This window comes from Rhinolophus hipposideros (assembly GCF_964194185.1).
Source record: "Rhinolophus hipposideros genome assembly, chromosome: 11".
Lineage (NCBI taxonomy): Eukaryota > Metazoa > Chordata > Mammalia > Chiroptera > Rhinolophidae > Rhinolophus > Rhinolophus hipposideros.
The window spans coordinates 24,089,331-24,111,873 of record NC_138057.1 but is presented as its reverse complement, the minus strand read 5'-3'; the positions used below and the strand labels follow the sequence as shown (position 1 = coordinate 24,111,873).

The window sequence follows — 22,543 nt, the reverse complement described above, 5'->3', positions numbered from 1 at the left end:
TTTTACCTAATTTCTTTTTTAAATAAGATGAGTATAATGGTTATATCATAGCCTTTATTTTTGCTTAGTAGGAATAAATCTCAATTGTTTAGGTTGGTGTTTTAGATTATAAGGGAAAGTAGAATGTCACAAATTGTCCATAATTTTATCCTTAACCCTCATATTTCAAAAATCAGTTTTGCTAAGCGCTATGGCAAGGGTAGATTTTAATGCAAAATTAACACTAACAGAATAAAGCATACCCAGGAAATAATTAATAGCAAATTTCACACATTTTTGCTAGCTGAAAACACAAGCATAATTTAATCAACCAATAACTAGTTATTGAGTACCAATCAGTACAAGGCTTTGTGGGACAAACAAGTATAAGACATGTGCTAAAGCCATTACAAATATTCAGTGGTACTCAACATGCTCTTTAGAAAACTCCCATCATGACAGGCAAGTGTGTCTTTAAGAACACTTGAAGATGGACAAGAACCACCACGGGGCATTTTGTTTTGAAAAGTTAAAAAATTCAATTTTGTAAGAACAAAGGGACTGCATTGGGCTTAGAAAATTTATAAAGATAGTACTGTACTGCCCTCATTTTTTTCATTGTATTTGAAGTCTTCTTCCCACAATAGCTTATTGTGCGCATTAGAAAGTCTTCAGGGTGTTCAGAATTAAAGTGACAGAGTTTTTTTTAAAGCACACTTGAGGATGGTTCATTCTTCCTTACTCTTAATATAACATGCCTTTACTTCTCCAATAACTCTAAGCATCTTGACAAAAGACAATCACCAAGACAATACAACGATTTCACAAAGAGAAAGAATGACAGTTTCCCTTCTACTTCTCAAAAATGTTTTATAATATGATTTGAGATTGGCTTTATTCAAAAGGCTGAAAGGGGAATCAATTCTTACAAAGTGACACTCCCTATAATAAAGAACACCTACACTTCTGAACAACACATCTACTGCCACGCATTCACAATGTTATTACCATAAGAATCTTTTCCAGAATAATTTTCTGACAGGGAAAATATGGCTTTGTTTAGAATAAACTGACAGTGTCAGTAAAACAAGCAATAAACTATAAAGGGTTGAAGATTTTGTTTTTATTCTCACTTCTGCAAGTCTGATGAAAGTCCCTATTTTTTCTTTTCTTCACTAATAAGACTGGTGTTCTGCCTATCAATAGCTCACTTATCCAACAAAGAGTAATTGTGCCCCTACTACGCTCCAAGTGTTGTGCATAATTTCTTGGTGCTGGTTACAGTCACAGCCAAAACAGATGAAGTCTGTAGTATCGGCAGATTTGGACAATTCGTTTCACAAAAAAATACGTAACAATATATTGTAAGTACAATTTAGGAACAATACTGAATATCAGGAGAGAAAAACAGTAAGATCTGACTGAAATTCCTCCATTTAGGCTGGGATCTGAAAGATAACAAAAATGCTTGCCAGATAGAGTTAGAAGAGAAGCATTCCAGAAGACATAAATTATATGAAGGTCTTGGGTTTTGCATTCCCAAATCTAAACGTAACAGTGGGTTCCGACGTAGAAAGGAGAACTAGATGGCACCAGCTAAGGCTGGCGTGGTGGTCGGAGGGCAGACAACAAACAGGGCCTAGTTGGTCATATGAGGGAATTCTGATTTTTTCCTAAGAGGAGTGGGAAGTTACTAACTGACCTGAAGCAGAGGAGTGATATGTTACTATGTTTTTATACAGTTGATTTTGTCGACTGCCTGAAGAACAGATTGGGGAGCTAAACTCTCCAGCTGATTGGCAAGACCTTCCTTCAGATGACCCCTGTCGTCTCCCGTTACTTCCTTCTGTGTGCACAGTGCCCGGCTGCAGGGCATGCATGACCATTCTGAAACTGACTTCTGCACAGTGCTTTCCTATGCAATTGTCTCTGTCCATACTGCCTCCTTCTTTGCTAGTTAAAAATCTTAGCCTGCTAAAGGAGAGCCACCTGATTCAAAGTTCAATTCCTCCATGGAAATTTTCCATTGTGCTTTAAACCCTATGGCACTCGGTATAAAAGTTTGGAGCAGCAAAAATGTAGTCCTGAATACGGAGTTGACTTTGGCTTTAACTGCTATTTGTCTCCTGAGATTATTGGACACACAGGTCCCTAGCCCTCAGATACACAAACCCAAGACATGGACTGAAAACTACTGATCCAGAGTGCTTTTCTTTTACATATTTAATAAAATTTAATAAAATGCAGAAATTGATTTAAAAGACAATTCTCAAATACATTTTTATGGAGCTGAAGTCATATTTGTATCCATGCACACATACCAACAAAAACTGCAGTTAGCTAATTTTTCTATTTCCATTGCTTAATAATCTCCTTCCAATTACAGCAAAAAAAACATGGGTATCTCTGATGAAATAATTTAATTCAATAGACTTTAAGAATGACATGGAGCTAAGTCTGAATTCAGAGAGCCAAATAATATTTATTTCTTGAAGCTGTATTTCCCCCCAAAGCTGCCCTAGAAGTGAGTCATTGTTTTATCTAGAAAGAATAACTAGATTGACTTAGACGTAAAATTACATTACACTGTTATTTATTTTCTATGCTGTAACTACTTCCAAAAGGAATGATGGCCTCTTATTTAAATGGGAACTTCCATAAATGGCACCTGAAAACTGCTTAAAGTTTGGCTCCTCCCTGAAGTACCCCATACAGAGAAGCAAATTGATTTCATTGTATCATAATCAGTCATGTACATAATTGGGGGCTCTAAAAGATCATTCTGTCTGGAAAAAAAAGTCCAACAAATATATAAAACATGAGATTTGTTTAACTTTGACAGCATTTGACTAGTACATTATCACAAAAATAATTTCACTACAGTCATTTCATGAAGAAAATATAACCCATATTTGTTCAATTATATTTTGACTAGATGAAATGTATGCAATGAACTGATAAACTACTCTAATGTCCCTACAGTCATCTGCTTATTACTCACCTTGATCTCTTTCATGCCATGTTCGACTTCCAGCAGCGGGTGAATTCGGAGAGGGATAAAAGTCTCCTGTAGGACTTGGTTCCATATTTTCATCTATGGATATAGTTTTGGGTCTTTTGCTGTTAAAATATGACAGTGATCAAATTAATGGGATTTCTAGGAAGATGTGTAGCATTTGAAAGCATATCATGTGAGAATAGTCTTAGTGTGTAAATTCCCACAAACACAAGTAATAGTATTTCAGCATCATTTTGAAATAAAGGTGAATATTCAAGACATCAACAGGAGTAGCAAACATTTCCAATTGTATATATCACTTTATCATACTATATTGCCTGACAAATAAGACACTTACTATATTTACCTTTGAGATGTATCTCCAAAAAAAGTTCAGTAGCAAAAAGTGAATTATTAATGTGGTATGTGTACTAATTTTGAAATCGTTATGAAAATTATACCTGAGTTTTAGAATTACCAAGTTAATAACATTCATTTGTATAGTACTCGATATTAACAATGTAATCCCTTCATATTAAAGAAAAGGTAATGTAGTCCATTAGAACAAAGCTCAGTAGAACATGAGCTTTGGAGTGGGACCAGTGAAATAGCAAATCTTAACTAGGCTACTTCTTAATAGTAAACTTTTTAACCTTTCTAAACTCAATTTGCTCATCTATAAAATGGAAATAAAGAAAATGTAGCTCAAAGGGGAGTGGCTGAGAGGATTAAATTAGTTATTAAAGTTCTTAGTTAAGTGGCTAGTATTTACAAGATATTTAATAAATAGTAATTATTAGTAGTAACCCTATAATTAACATTTTAAAAATTTATAGTACTTTACCAATTATAAACTATTTCATATATTTTTCTTTATCTTTTCCTAAAAATTACATTACTGATCCTTCATTCTTAAGATCCACCATGAAAAACAGGCCACTGCCAAAATCAAACCAAACAGTAACTATTTAAATGACGTATTTTAATAAAGAAAATATGGCTCATTTTAATTATTAAGAAAAGTTAATTCTTAGAGCAGAGATTAAAAGGCAATTTTATGGCACATGCCATATAGCTTGATATACTACTTTCATATATTCCCCACTAATACCCTGGTGAACAGTTAATTATGACTATGAAAATGGATAATTTTCCCTAAATTAAAAAACAAATCTTATTCACATCTATGCAGGTAGAAACTTTTAAAAAGATATCTTCTGACTTAACTCCATACAGTGATAATAAACATAATGTCACAGGATTTCAGAGTTGGAAGTGGCCTCAGAAGTCATACACATAAACAAATCTTCCTTTTTTCTTACATATGGGGAGACAAATGTGGAGAAATTCAGTGAATTGCTGAGGGCATGTGAATGCAGCAATCTGACACACAGTAAGGCTGTGCTCTTCCTACTGCACTGTTTCTAAATTCTGGAAACACGTGCATGTCTGGGTATATTCATAGATATACATGTAATTAATATTTGACTCACAACTCCCAGAGGATTAACATGATGTGGAAGGTGGCAATTTCTGTCCATGCTAAACCATAGGGAGAGTAAATAATAGTTCTTTAATTTCTTCATATGTTAGAATGTATATTTTTTAAACCCTTCTTTAATCTAATTCTCCCATCTGTGACTCAGTAGTAAATATACATAGAAAATTTGAAATGAGGGAGAAAATATTTTTATAAGGAAATAACAGAGAAATGTTTTTTTAAAGCTTTTTTTCTAAATGATATAATATCTGATAACAAATGACCATTAGGAAAAATCTGTGTTGACAACATACTGACCTAACGGACAAGATAAAAAATTTCTGTTCACATTTTAAATATAGAAAATTACTGAAGCATTTTTAAGATCTCACCATGTCACAGACAATTTTAGTGATAATAAATTCAATTATCCTAGTATGCAATCTACGTAAAAATACAATTTGATCATAAGTGATATAAAACTGAACTTAATTAATATGTAAATGTACATAGCTCATAATTATTGAAATGCAATTAACTTTTATTATTAAGAATAGCATAGAAGATTAGCCAGATATTTTTTTCTTATTTTTGAAAAGTTAATATTATAAAATGTATATTTTGCTCTGGAATTCATATATTCATTACATTTGATCATGGGTACATTTAGTACTCTGGAAATGAAATGGGTCTTCATATATTGAAGATCCAATTCAAAACAACAACAAAAAACCAATAAAACTATAATATTTATTCACCTTGCCTTCTCATTAACTCAACCCTGTTCTATCATTATATAATAGTAAAACATATCATCATGAAATCCTACGCACAATGACTTTCCAAGATATTTACCCCTCATTTAAATAGAAAACCTCTTTGCAAACTCCTGTGGGACTGAGTTACAATAAGAAGGTCAAAAGAGAAAAATAAGAATGTCCACAGAGAATTAAAAAGCAAAGTAACTTCACTGTAGCTCTTCCCCAACATAGGCTGGTTACAACACACCTCAGAGCAGGTAATATTTTCATCAGTAACTGAGAATTCACTAAATTATTCAAAGAACATCGAATAATTGGAGAACTTGGCAAAGTTAGGCCTAGAATAAGGCCCTATTCCTTTAAGCTTAAGTAAATGACACCTTTTATTTTTCATGTTTCATTATCCCCAGCTTGGTTGTAACATTAGGATAAATAGTTACCAAGATAACTATTTAACCAAGATAACATACACCAGAGACCTTTGCCATGGGACTAAAAGTTACAATAAGACAGAAAGCTACATTCTTCAAGTTGTCAAAAGGATGGTTAATTTATAGAATTATAATATTTCATACAAGATAAAAATCATATTAATACATTTTCATAGTTCCCTGGTCACCACCAAAAGACGTTTTTAAATGCTTTGAATAACAATTACTTTTAATTTTCAAATGCTGAAATAAATTATACCAGGAAAGATGAAATATCTGTGCAAAATCAGCAAAAACTCCTTCACTCTTTGCTTTCCTCCCCCCTATTCTTTACTTACCTACCTGCCTTCTACCTTCCTCCCTATTTGCATATAGACTGAGGACCAGAGTAGCTCCCTTTTCAGTTACCTGCTTGGTGGAGAAGACAGCGACCGCTGAAGATTGACCCCCGAGTTCATGTCATGGTAGTAGGGTTGGCTTGGAATTTCTCCAATTGGAAAGTTGACTCCAGTTCCCTGGGTTATGGGCGCTGAGGAATGGGGGAAAAAAAAAAAAGAAACACGGGGAATGACATTTACACTTGTCATCTTTATTCAAATGTTATAATCTAATATTTTCCTGCTGCTGGGCAAGGATGAGGAAAACTCTCGCTTACTTTAAGACTCTAACATCCACCACGTACTGGAGCAGGACTTGAAAACTTCCTCCTGACATCAAAGTTCATGTGTGGAAACGAAAGGGACTCAGACTATAAGCACTGATGCCCCGTCCCCTATTCCCCTTCTCTAACCGTCTTCACTCACTCCTTTGCGTTAGTGTATGTCTATCACCCCCCTAGTCTCCAGATGCACAGAAGGAAACAAAATATGCTCAGCACCAAATAAGGTGCTTTGCAAACTAAGTTGACTCTCAAAAACCAAATCATCGTTAAATAAATAAATATAGAAGAGTTTCACAAATAAACACCAATACTATTATTCTGTAATAATAACATTAATATAAGAAGGAATTAGAAATCATTCTATGATTACTTGATGTATTTTTTATAATTATTTGATCTAATTTGATCTAATTTACGATTGATATAAAAAATCCTTGCATCAGGGCATGTCTATAAGTAAAATGAACAAATATGAAAAAAAGTCCAGTAGTTTTTTTCTCCAAAAATGCATATTCAGGTTTTATCTATGACTGGTAAGTATAGTTTTTCTCAATAATTACGTTTTGCTTCTTTAAAAAGGGTTTATGCCACAACTTTACAATTTAAAATTATTTAATTTAAAATATACCCATGGGGTTTTGCTCATGTATTAGGCACTGAGATTTCTCCATGTAAGTCTTGGTTTCTGTACATCTGTTTAATTTTAAAAATTTGTTTCTAGACATCTTGAATACACCCGTGAGGCAGTGTGTTGTTAGAATGAGTAAGTCTTGGGAGCTAGATTGCCTTTGCGTTTGAACTTACTCTACCACTTAGGAGCTATGTGCCTTAGTTTCCTCAACTGTAAAATGAGAAAAAAAATAACCTACCACACTGACTATTTTGAGGATGACCTGAGGGAAGGAGTAATAAAAGCCGAGCTTCATGTCTATGTATAATAGGGGTTCAACAAATGTGAGCACCCTTCCTTCTTTGCTTTTCCTCCCAATTATTCCCTGACAGGTTGGAGTGGTTATCAAAGGTGGATAACTAAGTTCAAAACTATACTAAAGGCAGCTGAAGAGGTGAACCAAACTCACTTGCTGTAAGTTTGTTCATTTAACAAGTTGTTGATCGTTGCCATTACTGGCAGGTGCTGTAAGGGATACAAAATGGCCTAAGACAGACCTAGTCCTTAATAAAACAAATCAGGCAACAAAGTGGGTAAACAAAACACTCATGAAAACATAAATGCCAGCCTAATGCAGACTGTAATGAAATCGCCCAAATGAATGACATGGTCATTAAATGCCATAGGATTTCAAGGAAGAAGAATCTCACACAAGCTTGAAGAGTCCAAGACATCTGTGGAAAAGCCAAAGTTGGCACTGGACCTTCGAGAATGTGTAAGGTATTGAAGGGAGGTCATTATTCTAAACAAAGTTTACCACAGGGCAAAGCCATGCGGAGAGATAATACGCAAGGTGAAGAAAAGGCAAGTGGGGTCAAAGGCCAGCATTTAAGAATAGTTTCTATTTCTTCATCTGTTTTCATTGGGCCTTCGACGGCCCTAATGAGAGAAAGTCTGTCCTGAGCGATGGCAACAAAATTCTAGAGCCCTGGAGCCTCTAGGAACACAGTCTCCTTAACCTTCCTGCCTGTCCTGACTGCCTCAAGTTGAATATAAAATTCCAAACGGACTGCAGATTTTTCAGGAATTTTTCTTACCCAGAATTTTTCTAATAAACATTTGAAATGTGTTCACTATCAGCTGAATTACATCAGGCCAAGATTAACTTAAAATGTGTTAAGAAAGTATGATCATAAGGCACATGCTTTATTGCGGAGAAGACACAAGAAGTATACAATGAACATCTCTTTTTTCCCGTTAAAAATTAAATAAATCAATATATACGAGATTCATCTCAGCTCCAAAATTCTCGAGCTCCTGTTTTCTGTTAGATGGTTCATGTTATATAACATACTTTAGCCACATTTTACACAAAGTATGTGTATTCAATGTGTTAACTCTGCCTGATGGCTTAAATCCTTTGGAAAGCTAAAATGTAGCTGCTTGTTGTGGCTTGAGGTATACCAGAGGTTAAAAAAAAAAAGCAAGGTAAGAAATCCCACAGTAACCGCATGCTTTAAAGTTTATTATTAGAATCACGTTCTATGTGACATTGGAAAGCAGGGTATGTGTTAGAAGGAGACGTTTAAAGGGGCTCCGTGAAAGTAAGCAATGTGTCCAGTTTCTATAACAGTAAGATACAATTCAAATAACTGAGTTACTAACAGGAAACGTGTATGTTATATCTTATACAAACTATTTGCAATGTCTCAAGCTCATGCAATTTTTAGGCAAAGATTTGTAGTCTCTAATACATATGGCTTGATAGTCAACACAGATTGCATGACTATAAACACACTAGGTATAATTTATAGTGAAATGATAATAAAATGTTTTCAGAACTTTAAAAAATTTTGTTCCAGAAGGATTATTCTAGAGGATCGAGTCAGCAATAAAAATAACTTGTGTGCAGATTTATACATGAGCATTGTAAAAATTGAGTGTGCATTCTGACACTAACTGTGTGACTACAGAAAGAAAAGTAGATTAGTAATAAACATGATAAACACGGCCAAATTCTAAAATAGCACATACACAAAATTTATTTAATGACAAAGTGTATGAAAACAGCAAGTCCCAGACAGACAGTCCTGTTTAAAAGCCTCTGAGAGAACTTACATCAGATGCAAAATCTGCTATAGCACCTCTCCCAGAAAGGGGCAAGAAGCCTGAAAGCCGCAAATCATGCCTAAGAGGCTGCCAATATCCTCTTAGAAACCAAGCTCCAAAGAATCTCAGATTCTAAGGGTTAGAGGCCAACCCTTAATCTCTCTTATTGTTCTCCTTAGTCCACATGCTGATCCTAAATCAACTTTTAAGATGGAGATAATATCATTCAACAGAAAGATCACTATCCTAAAACTGAATAGCTTCATTAGCTAAAGTCAACATACACATTAGTGGGTCATATGACAATAAAACCCTCGAGGACAGAAACCATTAACATACCGTAAACCCTTGAGAAATCAGAATTTGTGAAAGGCAGCATAAGGGTTGTGCTGAAGTTTATGTTTACTTAGGAAACCCTTAATTCATAAACAATAAAGTTCAATTGTGTAAATAAGATTATAATGTGGATATATTAAAACACTTAGGAGAATCACTTCTCAAGCATTTCAGAGACATCTATTTACACAGCGAGTAGAAAATAAATGTTTGCTGAATAAATTACTTAATGAATAAATATAGATAATGTACTAATTACAAATCAGTATGGTTGTTGTAACAGATAATATAAAAGCCTCTAAGGGATGACAATATGAATTAAGAAGAATGAATGAAGTATGCTACATTTACATTTCTAATCTGTTAAATAGAAAAGGAATTTTTAACCTATTTGTTTGATGTTTCAAATACATGGTTTTCAAAACATCACTCTGAGTTTTTAAATGTTCTAATGTGGCTCTCCTTCTACAGCAGCTAGCTAGCATAGTGTTACCTATAATGAGGAACTAATAATATTTTCTGACAGATGACTCTACTGTCCTTCTCATAAGAAGGATGAATCTATCCTGGAACTTCAGAAAGTACAAATTTAAGCAAATAATTTCATAATGTCATGTAACTGTAGCAGCATAGCTCCTCTGCTGAAGAACAGTATGGGGAACACACACACACACGCCTTCAAATACCCCCTTCCTTACATGATGCCAGAAAGTGGTAGTAAGTCAAGCATGTTCCTTTCCAAATTAAACATAAACATAAAAAACGTTCTAATGTCAAAAGCTTTCACACACCACCTACGGATCAGGGGAAACGCACAAGGTTCATCCCCTTGGTCAATGGAGTAGACTGTCAGAATCCTCTTGCCCAGCAAATATGAACCCTGGAGCTACTGGGATCTAGGATGTTAGTTTTGGTTTCTTTCACCGCCCCCCAGTAAACAGACCTATGACAGAAGTCTTTTGGGCATCCATTTATGCACTGCAGAATCATGTCCGAAAGGAAACGTGACTTAATGTCTGAAATATTCATGTACATAACGCCCTCAAATTCATGCTATTTGCACTGGCCACATGAGCAATCTGAAATCTTTGAGAAACTATGGTTCAAAAGGAATAGTAATCTACTAGCTTGGAGATTCCTTCACTAAATACAACTCTAAAGTACTACCTATACTTTCCCCTCAGTAACCCACTCTCGATTTATTCTTTTGGATCATCATAATTCTCATTCATGACGTCTGCATTTGACCCAAACGAAAAACACAACTTAAACAAGGACCAGAGGGCCACTGCATCATCTGAATAACATCATTCCAAACTGTAAAGCTCCTAGCAAGATGTCAAGTGAAAACACTCCTTTGAAAGTGACATAAAAAGCTAACAAGAAGAAATGAGTCACCTCCTTCAATGTAATCAGTGCGCTAAGAGCTGCATCTTAGATATATATTTGCACACACTAGTAATAAGTGAAAGAGGAGATTGAGGAAACTTCCCCCTTGCTTAGTTAGCTGGCCAGGTGAACTTACCCAAGAAAAATCTCATCCGGCCTGACAAGAATGGTATCTCAGGTGAGGTGGTCAGTGAAAACAATTGGACATTGTTTTGGATAACAATGCTTTCTATCTATATCCAACTGCAATCTGCAAAGTTAATTTCTACATCCCTCTACACTCTGCATATTAGCGTGTATATCCTGTACATCGCCAAGCTCCCACCAAAATGTTAGTAAAATGAAAAAGCACTTATCTACAGGAAACTTATGTGGATTATCATAACAATACAGAGTACATTTAATTAATCACACTTCCTTTGATATAAATGACCATCTATGGTCACAGAGAGAACAGTGAATTAAATGAATACCAATAACACAGCAATCAGAACAACCCAAATATGATTTTTGTACAATAAAAAACTTTGATGATTTAAATGCAAATATTGTAGAAAATCATACACTATACATTCTTATGATTTCATCAAAAGGTCAGAGATTTTAAAACTCTAATTCTCGTAATATATGGCTACTTATCATACTATTTTTAAGGTCCAAAATATAAAATATTTTAAATCTAACTGTAAAACTAAATAATAAAAAAAAAAAAAACAATTTACTTACTTCTGGATACCCTCACAAGTTCTGATACATTGAAGACTCCAGATTTTACAAAACTATCCTCAAGGTATCCTGAAAACAAACATCAAGGGGGAAAAGATCAACATAAGCAGGAAACAAATAAATGATTAAACACTAGAACTCATACAAGTGGTTTTAAACCAAAGGTTAGAACAACAACAAAAAAATAGGTTTACAAAAAACAAGAGCAAAACCCTTGTGATTACAAACTGGGTCTCTTTAAACAAAAGTAAAAGGTTTACATGCTAAATAATCTCCTATGACAATTTTTTCTTAACTTTATAAATGTACAGGACAATTGATATAGTTTTCCTTGTTCTCCACCGCATAGAGAATGAAGTTCAGGGGGCATTCAGCTTGTTAGCACCTGGTAGACCAAAGTCCGTGCACTGAGAGAGAGAGAGAGAGAGAGAGAGAGAGAGAGAGAGAGAGAGAGAGAGAGAGAGAGAGAGAGAGAGAGAGAGAGAGAACCACAACCACAATTAGCACCTTGTTGGAATTACTTCAAAGATGTCTCAAAACCACTGTTCTTTCACAAATCCTTCCCTGATTAAAGTGAGCTGCTGTTACCAGCACTCCCACCCTTGTTCCAGGGTCATGAACCACACGAATGTATAACTTGTACATTCAGCAAATACTTTGCATCGACCTATTTCCCTGCACCTTTAATATACCTCGCATAATTTCCCTGCTTTCTCATCCTTGCTACTACTCTCTTAAACTCCCTTCTGTTTAAGACCCCTGGACACTTTCCCTAGCAAATGGTGGTCAATCTAGGCCTCCAGGAACGCCACATGACCCTTCCCTGACTTGCAGGTACAGGGTTCACAGTGGCTGTGACCAACAGTTCAGGTGCCTGAGGAAGTTCAGACATGTTTGGTAGCTGGTCTGGTTATGTCCAGGACGCGAGCTGAGGACACCCATGTGAAGGAGGTATGATGAGTATGAAGGAAGGAGTAATATGGTTCCTCTCTGTTGCCCCAGGGAGAGAATAAGAAGAGTTTGAAAATTTTCTGAATTAAAATACTTCCAGGAAAAAAACTCTAGGTTGCAAGAATGGGCTATTTGATCAGATTTCCCATAAAGTTTTAGGGCTGACCAAGGGATGAGATTCAGTGCAGGGATGTGAGGCATGGGTGGTGTGGCAGCATGGAGTACTCAAGAGAAAGAGCTGGGATTTGACATCGAACCACCGTTTACTAGTGTGGGAATCCTGGCCATGTTACTAGACTCTCTGTGCCTCAGTTTCCTCCTTTATAAATTGAAGATAATAAAATTACCTACCTCATGGATTTGTTATAAATAATTGGTGAGATAAAAATATAAAACCCACAGCAGGCACTGATTAAATGTTAGCAATGCGTTAGGATTGGCCAGTGGAGTCAACGTTCACCCCTACACTGAATTATGCAAACTGGGTTCCACACTGTCTCAAATTATTTGTAAATCTGCATTTAGAAAATTTACCAAAACAAAAGTTACCGCACCACTTTTAACCATACATAGCATAAAAAGACAGAAAATCATTTAATTGTCATATATGCTTCCCTGATGTGAACCGAGGAGTCATGCATGTCTGAACAGTGTTTCATACCCACCCATCTATGTTCTTTAGAAACAGCACGAAAGAAAGAATGAGAGGGAATTATGAGATCCCAGCTGGTGATGAAACCTACGTCTCATATGAAGTCATTACTCTGAAAAAAACATATAATTTTAAGAGGATAATAACGAAACGTCCCCATTTGATGTACTTCAACTTGAAGAAACTCCCACTTGTTGAACAATTAAATTTTCACCAGGTTGAATTCATTTCCGTGATTACTGAGACACTTCTAGGTTAGTCAACACTGTACAAAGTGTTGAAGACCAAAAAAACGGACATTGATCCCCTTTGTATGATCGGAAATGAAGATATTTATTTTCTGAACCACTGTAGGCTGTCATTAAGTATGAAGATTTCTGTTGCTTTTGTGATTGTTTCAAAGTATTATAATCTACACTTTATTTTATATATGGTAAATACACAATTTTATGTAGGTAAATATATTAAACATAACCTTATTTATACATTAAATTAGATCTCATTTATCATGAGTACAGCTCATGGACTTGACCAATCAGACAAGATTACTTGTCCTCACACACTGTACTCTGTAAATGGCTCGTATCTTCCTCGTAGCTTCCTCAGGCAGCTCCCTTCTGATCCAAAGGCCCTCTTTCTGCATCCTCTACTCTCATCCTTCAGTATCTAGTCAACCATGTAAGCACTCCATAATCTGCTCTTCCATCTTCCCCTCCCAACCCTTGTAGCAGCTAGAACCACTCTCTTTCTTCTGTATTCACACAGCACCTACTTTGTACTTATTTTATATCACTTTACACATTTCAAGTTTTCCAAGATAACTATTTGCAAGTCTTGTGTTTCTTACTGCATTTTCAGCTCCTTTGTTTGAAGGAGCAACTGGGTTTTATTCGTGCCTGTATCTCCCTTAACAACTAACTCAGGACCTCTATATATAGTAACTGCTAAATAAACTACTACTACTACTCAGCACTCTATATAAAGTACTTTTGTGCTTACAGAACAAAACTTTAAAATTCAACTTTTTGAAATGGGCACAGAACAACATATTGGTAATTTTGTAACTGGTGGCATAGATGGCTTAAGATTGAAGGATAACTATATTGAGCCTTGTTGTTCCCCGGAACTCATTTGCTGAGGGTTTTATTTAGGCTTTTGGGTAAAATGGCAAAGAGCAATGATTAAGAGTTCAGGTTGTATCTCTGACTTGGTTGTGTACAAATGTATAACTTTAGGCATTGAGTACAAAATAAACTCCAAGAAATTAGACGTGTTTAAAGAGTAAGAGTTCAAAAATATATGTAAAATAAATTAATGAATGAGTAAATCAACAGAGAACATTTTGGAATATGTATATAAATTTTATCATGTGTAATGCATAATAGCATTTCAACATGTAGATATCACGTGAAGTTCATTCCTTATTACTCCAATGATGAGTCGGGGCTCCATTTGCTTCTCAGTCATACCCACTGTGATGGAATGGGGTGTGGACCTGTTAGAAGCAGAATCAGAAGGGAGGGAGGAGCTACCTCAAGATAATCCTACCAGTGGGAAGACAGTAAGGCAGTCACACATACACAAATACAATGATTATTTCATAGAAAAGGGAAGGCAATTCAGAACGTAGCAGGGAATTTCTCGACTCCCTACCCTCAGTTCCCTAAGTTCTAAGGAATCTGACTCTACAAGGAAAACTGAGTTATTTTACTAAAACTATGAAAGGCATTGGGAATATGTCAGGACTGCTTTGGCACCCACAAGACAAAATGTATCACCATAGTTTCCACTCCTGCATGGAACACAATGAGACTCCCAAGGGTGAGCTGTAACGTCTAATGACAATGACCTTATGGGAATGGGTGTGGGTGGGAGTCAGGCAACTGGGTAGCCTGGGAGAAGCGTCTGAAGCAGATGGCTGCCACCTTTCACGTACGTGTGAATGCAGCACAGCCTTTACAACGGACCGGCATTATGCAAGATGAGGTCGAATACAGAAAAGAAATAATGACGACACAGTACTTGGATAGCTAATAGTGTTTGCTCACAAGACACAGGAACAGTACTTAAGGCAAAATAAGTGAAGGAAATTGTGCAGGGGTCAGGAGCCCCGCGGCAGTATAGAGTGTGATACTCAGCAAAGCACAGCTTATTGCTATAATCTCCAGGCTGTGGGGCCCTTCCAGAAACATGTTTTTCATGTGTTACATAGACCACTGTGAATCTAAATAGCTGATACAAAGGCCAAAGATCTTAAAGCAATCTGGAGACATTCATATAGTAAACTTGCTTCGTCTACCAGAGGAAATATGAGTATCTCTGAGGCAGAGCAGCTGTTTAATGGTTATAGAGCAATATTACACAACAGCTTAAGCCAGGAAGCAAAAAACAGCTCGGCATTTATGTGATGCTGTATTTAAACTGCATGTATGCTTTTAAAACATAAAATTGAGTAGGAAATAAAGACCTCTGCAAACTGAAAACTCTCAAAGGCAATATCAAATTATATTATTTTACTTCTTTTTTTTTAATTTTTCTCTAACAAAAGCAACAATAAATCACTACTCAAAGTTAATATAGTGTTTAACCTCCTTTACAAACAATAACAGAGGAACACAATGGCATATCTAACTGTTAATATCTCAAATTATAATCAGCACCATTTGAATGTTAAACAACATTTACATAAGAAAATCCAAAGGAAGACTGATAACGCACATTTTTACAGTCGACTGTGTTCTAGTCTTGAAATTAAAAATAAATAAGCCACAGAAAGCAGTTATTAAATTCATGAAAGCTGTCTTCAAGTATTTGAAGGACTGGTAATGTAAATGGTGGATTGGACTTATTCTACATAGTTCTAGGAACTGTTTTTTGGCCCAATAAGCAGACTTGTCATCCACTAAGAAAAGTCCCAGACAGGAATGCGAAGCCTTGCAAAGGTAATAATAATCAGCACATGCTAAGCTGCAGCGCTAAGGTTTCCAAAAACTTTAATTCACACAATGCTCACAATTGTCCAACAAGTTGAAATGTTACTGTTATCATTTTGCAGATGACAAATCTTTTGTCTACAGAGGTAGGGGTTTCCCAGTGGCTGTGAAGACCCCCATTAGATTTAAGAATTCTCATTTTGGGTGGGAAATTGGATAAAGACACCTCTGAAGCCCACTGCAACCCTCAGATTCCACTTTTTTACATGGCTGTTTGCTGTTAGTTTTCCCATTGGTCTTTTTGGAGGAAGAACAGGACACTAGGTATCTCACAGGTATTTTCCTGCCCTGCGATTCCAATTATTCATTTCCTTCCACGGAGTGTAAAAGATGCCCAAATCCTTTGGTTTATGGGTGCAAAGGGGGAGAAGATAAAATTATTTCACACTAGCTCTTTGCCAACTTCAGCTACCACAACTAACCCTTGGTGATTGTCTGGTAGGGGGGTTATAAAACATGGCTCTATCTTCAGTTTCTCAACTGATCTGACCTGTCCACGATGAAGGATGAAATTGTGTTTGTGAAACAGACCTACTACTCATTGCAAAGATCATGATTCACTGCACAGACTCTGAACCTCTGCCTATGGCCAAGGTTAACAATCTAACATTTAGTATTTAGAATTAGACTTACCTTTCAGTCTGAAATGCAAATCCCTGATGGTGATTTAAGTGATCTCACAGAGAGTCAGAAATTTTCTGACTTTAACACACTCTGATAGTACATATTAATATGTTATTTGTGTTTTTTATCTGCCAACCCATCAAACTTATTTCTGCATGTTTATATAATACACAAAACTATTTTTATAAAATTGAAATCAAATTTAAATACATTGACATCCTGCTTTTTTCTAACTAACATCAACTCTTTCCCTTTAGTGTATCAAAAGCATGATTTTAATGCTTGTAAAGTATTGCATTGCATGGATGCATCATTCTCTATTGTTGGCATTTTAGGTTATTTCCCATTTTTTAAAATATTATAAACAGCACTGCCATTAACATCTTCATATACAAATCTTTCTCAGCAATTCTCATGATTTCCGTAGGCTGGACTTCCCAGAAGTGGAATTACTGGGTCAAAGGACATACACTCTTTTGAAGTTCTTGGTAAAAATCCGCCAAGCTACTTTCCATACAGGTTTTTGCCAATTTCTACTCCTTCTGGCAGATCATGAGTGTGTCCATGTCACCACCGTGCTGCCAGAATTACATATTAATCATATCAGTAAGGATTTTTAATTATGGTAAGTTGATAGAAAAAAAAGATATCATTAATTTTCATTTGCTTAATTATAATTGTCATCTTAATTATAATAAAGTTGGATGTTTTTTCAGATACATATGCATTATTTCTTTAAACATAACATTCAAAAATGTGGAAAACAGGAATTGTGCTAGCAGGAATGTTTTATCCCAAATGTTGATGAGATGATTTCTAGAGTTTCACAGTTAGTAATAATGTTCACTATAAATTGATGGTTTTTTTTCATCATTTGATATATTCCCTTATTCCTACTCTTCTCAGAGTTTTAAAAAATGTTCTCTGCTCAGAATGATTATTGACTATTACTAAATAGTTTTTGCCACTAGGAGAGATTACTTCTTTTTTTTTCTTACAGCATTCATTACTGTTATATATTACTGAATTCTCAGATTATATTGTCTTTGCTTGTACATGGTATATAACTCTTTTAATTGACTGTTTAATTGATTTGCTACCAATTTCTTCCAACCTCTCTATATGTAGTTGAGATATCTTTGTGAATTTTTGTATTTTACTTGTCAAGTTTTCATACCAGGGTTATATGCATGTTTCATAAAATGGTTTGGATAACAGCCATTATTTTTTATGAAAAAATATGAAAAGTTCTTGAAAGTTTGGAAAATTTTAATGGTAAAAACCATATTCCCAGAATCTGTTTCAGAGAATATTCTTAGACAACTTTAAATCTATCATGAAATTTATTCTACTCCTGTTTTCTGGTCTTGAGATAATTTTATTATATATTTTCCAAGAGTATCATCAATTCTTTGAAGTTTTTAAATGTATAAGCATGATAATTTATGGCTTATTAAGTGGGCTATGTTTATTTTTATAGTACAGTAAAATAGCATATTAAATATATTATATTAAATTATGTTAAAATATACTAAAAAAAATCAGCTCTGCCATTTACTATTGTAAACTTAAGGCAAGTTAGGCAAGTTTTCTATGCCTCACATTTCTCTTCTTTAAAACAAAAATGATAATCATAGTACCTATAAGTCAATATGAAAACTATATGTTGTTTTCAAATATTAATATAGACACTTCAAGAGTGGGAAAGGGAAGGTAGAACTTCCAAATTAACAAAGAGAAACCAAAACACAAAGAATAGGAACTTCAGACAGCCAAAATAGGACATAAGATGTAAAAATAAATAATATAAAGTAAAATAAAAGGAATAAAATCAAGTATATCATCATTACAATAAACGTAAACTAACTGGATTATCCCATAAAGACAGCATGCAATCAACTCAACCAAATAAAATCCAGCTATTTTCAAGAAACACAAGACAAAAAAGATAACAAGAACAAAAAGTTGAAAGAGAAATCAGGCAAATTCAAACAAAAAGAAAACAATGTTCATTGTAAAGTTTAAGATGGAATTTAAGATGAATTACAATAAACAGGATAAAAAATATTATAAATAGATAAAAGGCACAATTAATAAAGAAAAATCATCAACCCCACATGCCCCAAACAATATTGTGGAGATATGCGTAAAACAAAAACCACTGAAATACAAAAAATTGAAAAAATACAAGTAGACATAGTAAGAATTTTGAATACATCTCTTTTAGAACCAAACATGACTATTAGACAAACTTTGTATCATTGAAATATAAATAATAGCTTGTTGTTATGTCCATGAAAATTTTATAAAAATCGATCATGTCCTTGACCAAAGAGTAAACGTGAACAAAGTCTTCAAAGTAGAAACTATTTTCAGGTCATACTGTCTCATCTTTGGAAAATGAAACTAAAAGTGAAAAATAAAAAGTGTCTGAATTTTCATAACTACCTGAAAATTTAGAAAATAAGCCATGAATCGAAAAGGAAAACAAAAGAAAAATTATAAATTATCTAGAAAGCAATGAAAAGAAAAATATATTTATAAGCTAAAAGAAAAGAGCAAAACAACCCAAGAAACGTTAAAAAGAGAATTAAAGAAAAAAGGTAAAATTAGTAAAGTAGAAAAAAGAGGGTATTTAAAACAATAAACAAAAGGAAGGATTATTTTCTGAAAAGACCAGCAAAACAGAAAAATCATACATCAAATGCATTAAGAGAATTGTAAGAGAATAACACATGCAACTTATTGACCACAACTTTAAAAACTTAAACAGGCAATCACTAAAGTAGAAGTAATCAAAACTGAGCAAAGGGAAACCTGAATAGACCAATTACCCTCATGCAATAAGTCCTAAAATTTGTTGATCGTGAGAACCATCTGGGGTTCTTGAGAAACAACTTAAGCTTGGCTTCCATCCTCAGCTATTCTGACTTAGTCAGTATGGGTGTGACCTAGACATGAGGATGTTCTAATAAAAGTTCCCTAGGTGATTGAAATGTGCGGCAAAGTTTGGGAATCACTGTGCTAGCAGCATCTTCCTATTCAAATGTGGTCCCAGAACAGCACTGGCATAACCTAGAAGGTTGTTAGACCTGTCAAAACTCAGGCTCCACCCCAGATCCAGGGAATCAGATTCTGTGGTTTAAGAGATCCACAGGTGATTCATAAGCACTTTAAAACTTGAAAACCCTAGAAGAGAATTTAAAAAGTGATTTAAAAAACCACCTTTTAAAATGGCACCACATACACATGGCTGCACAGCTGGATTTTATCTATCCTTTGCCTCGCCTTTAAATTCCAATGCTATTTACACTCTGCCAGGTCCTAGAAAATGATGATAAGTTTCCTTATGAAGAAGGCTCTCTCCTGAGCCGTTATTAGGCCAGCAAATACTTAAATAACTAAACTTGCAACCTCCCGTATCAAAACAAAGCAAGCAAACAAACAACCAAAGACCAGGCACACATGCAAATGCAATTTCAAGAATCCTAAATAAAACTGAATATATCCAATTCAGATATTTAAATTGAATATAGCAATGAGATCAAAAGTACAGTACATTATTATCATTCGGGTTTATTCTATGAATGAATACAGTTCATTATCAGAAAACTTATCAATATGACACACACACACACACACAGACCATTAATTGATGCTGAAAATGTACTTGATGTCAAGAAGCAGGGCTCCCTAATAACAAATCTAAGCAAAAATAGAGACAAAAGCAAGCAATAAAGACTTTAGCAAAACCCAACAACAAATTTTCCTAAAAGGAGAAAATAAGTCTGCCATCCTAATTACCCAACCTTCTCCAGCCTCCTCTGCTTTTCAGTCCTTAAAAATGTAATCTGACAGGTGTGAGATGATATGTCATTGTGGTTTTTATTTACATTTCTCTGATGATTCGTGATTAGTGGAGCATCTTTTCATATGTCTATTGGCCATCAGTATGCCCTCTTTGGAGAAATGTCTATTCAGGTTCTCTGCCCATTTTGTAATTGGATTGTTTGTTGTTTGGTGTTGAGTTGTATGAGTTTTTTATAAATTTTGGATATTAACCCCTTGTCAGATGTTTCATTGGCAAATATCTTCTCCCATTCAGTAGGAAGGTTTTTTGTTTTGTTGACGGTTTCCTTTGTTGTGAAAAAAACTTTTTAGTTTGATATAGTTCCATTTGTTTATTTTTTTTCTTTTGTTTCCCTTGTCCAAGGTAATATACCAGTGAAAATATTACTAAGGATACTCTCTGAGACTTTACTTCCTATATTTTCTTCTAGGAGTTTTATGGTTTTGGGTCTTACATTTCAGTCTTTAATCCATTTTGAGTTTATTCTTGTACATCGCATAAGAAGGTGGTACAGTTTTAATTATTTTTTGCATGTCTTTACCCCAATGTAAATTCTTGTTTCCTTTGTCATAGATTAAATAGTCGTGGGTTTATTTCTGGGCTCTCTCTTCTGTTCCATTGATCTATGCATGTGTCTGTTTTTACGCCAATACCATGCTTTTTTATTACTATAGCTTTGTAATATAGTTTGATATCAGGTATCATCACACCTGCAGCTTTGTTCTTCTTTCTCAGGATTGCCATGGCTATTCGGGAATATGGTTCCATATAAATTTTAGAATTATTTGTTCTAGTTCTGTGAAAAATGCCATTGGTATTTTGATAGGGATTGCGTTGAATCTATATATCGCTTTGGGTATTATGGACATTTTAACTATATTAATTCTTCTTATCCATGACCATGGTATATGATTCCTTTATTTGTATCTTCTTTAATTACTCTCTTCAATGTCTTATAATTTTCTGAATACAGGTCTTTTACTTCCTTGATTAAATTTATTCCGAGGAATTTTATTTGATTTTTTTGATACAATTATAAATGGGATTGTTCTCTTAATTCCCTTTCTGATAGGTCATTGTTAGTGTATAAAAATGCAACCAATTTCTGAATGTTAGGTATCACCTCACACCTGTCAGAATGACCTTCATCAATAAATCAACAAACAACAAGTGTTGATGAGGATGTTGAGAAAAGGGAATCCTTGTGCACTGTTGGTGGGATTGCAGATTGGTGCAGCCACTATGGAAAACAGTATGGAGGTTCTTCAAAAAAATAAAAATAAAAATAGAGCTACCTTATGACCCAGCAATTCCCCGGTATTTAACCAAAGACATCCAAACATGGCTTAGGTCAGATTCTAAGGATAGGGGTGGTCTCACTACTATAGTACAGGATAACCTTTGTTTAGCCGGTTACTGGTCTCAGCCTCCATTTCATAAAGTCTTGACCCCGGTCTCTGACCAGGCATGGCCTTAGATGTTAGGTTTACAAATGGAAGAACACAGTCCTCACAGGAAGGAGTTCAAAATCCACTAAGAGAAACAGACAAGTAAATCATGATAAAAAGGCATTAAGTGCCATTATTGTAAAACTACGCTGCAGAGACTGTCTGGAGAAGGCTCACTGAGGAGACGTCAAGGGAGTACATGCACTCTAAACACAGAAACTACCTGGACAAAGACATAAAGGAGAGGCACAGGGCTAAGCATAAGGCTAAACACAAGTTCAAGGTGGGCAGTAGAAGAGAAGGCAGGGACCTCATCCTGAAGCGTATTAGATGCCATATGAAGGGTTAGACTCAGCCTAGCGTGGGCACCTTTGAAACCTATAAGGAAGGGAGTAAAATGATCAGATTTGCACGTTATAGAGATCACCACGGACCTATCAATACATCACAGGGATTACGACCTGAGGCAAAAATACCAGCTACAGAGATCAGGAAAATTATTTTAAAATCTAGGTGCTCTAATGAAACCGACAGTATAAATATTT

At 35.0% G+C, this 22,543-nt stretch overlaps 1 protein-coding gene across 9 annotated transcripts in view; it reads right to left on the bottom strand.

Annotated features, from left to right (window-relative positions):
- The window catches only part of NFIB (nuclear factor I B), a 213,540-nt gene that overhangs the window by 51,398 nt on the left and 139,599 nt on the right, over positions 1-22,543 (bottom strand). For all 9 annotated transcript variants that reach the window (XR_013994477.1, XM_081066987.1, XM_081066981.1 and 6 more), the window contains exons 4-6: positions 11,481-11,549; positions 6,058-6,178; positions 2,981-3,099 (exon numbers count right to left, since the gene is read on the bottom strand). Coding sequence is in view for 8 of the 9 variants with exons in the window: in XM_081066987.1 (XP_080923113.1) it covers positions 2,981-3,099; positions 6,058-6,178; positions 11,481-11,549 (309 nt within the window). In the remaining variant the exon portion in view is untranslated. The remainder of the gene's footprint in view (positions 1-2,980; positions 3,100-6,057; positions 6,179-11,480; positions 11,550-22,543) is intronic.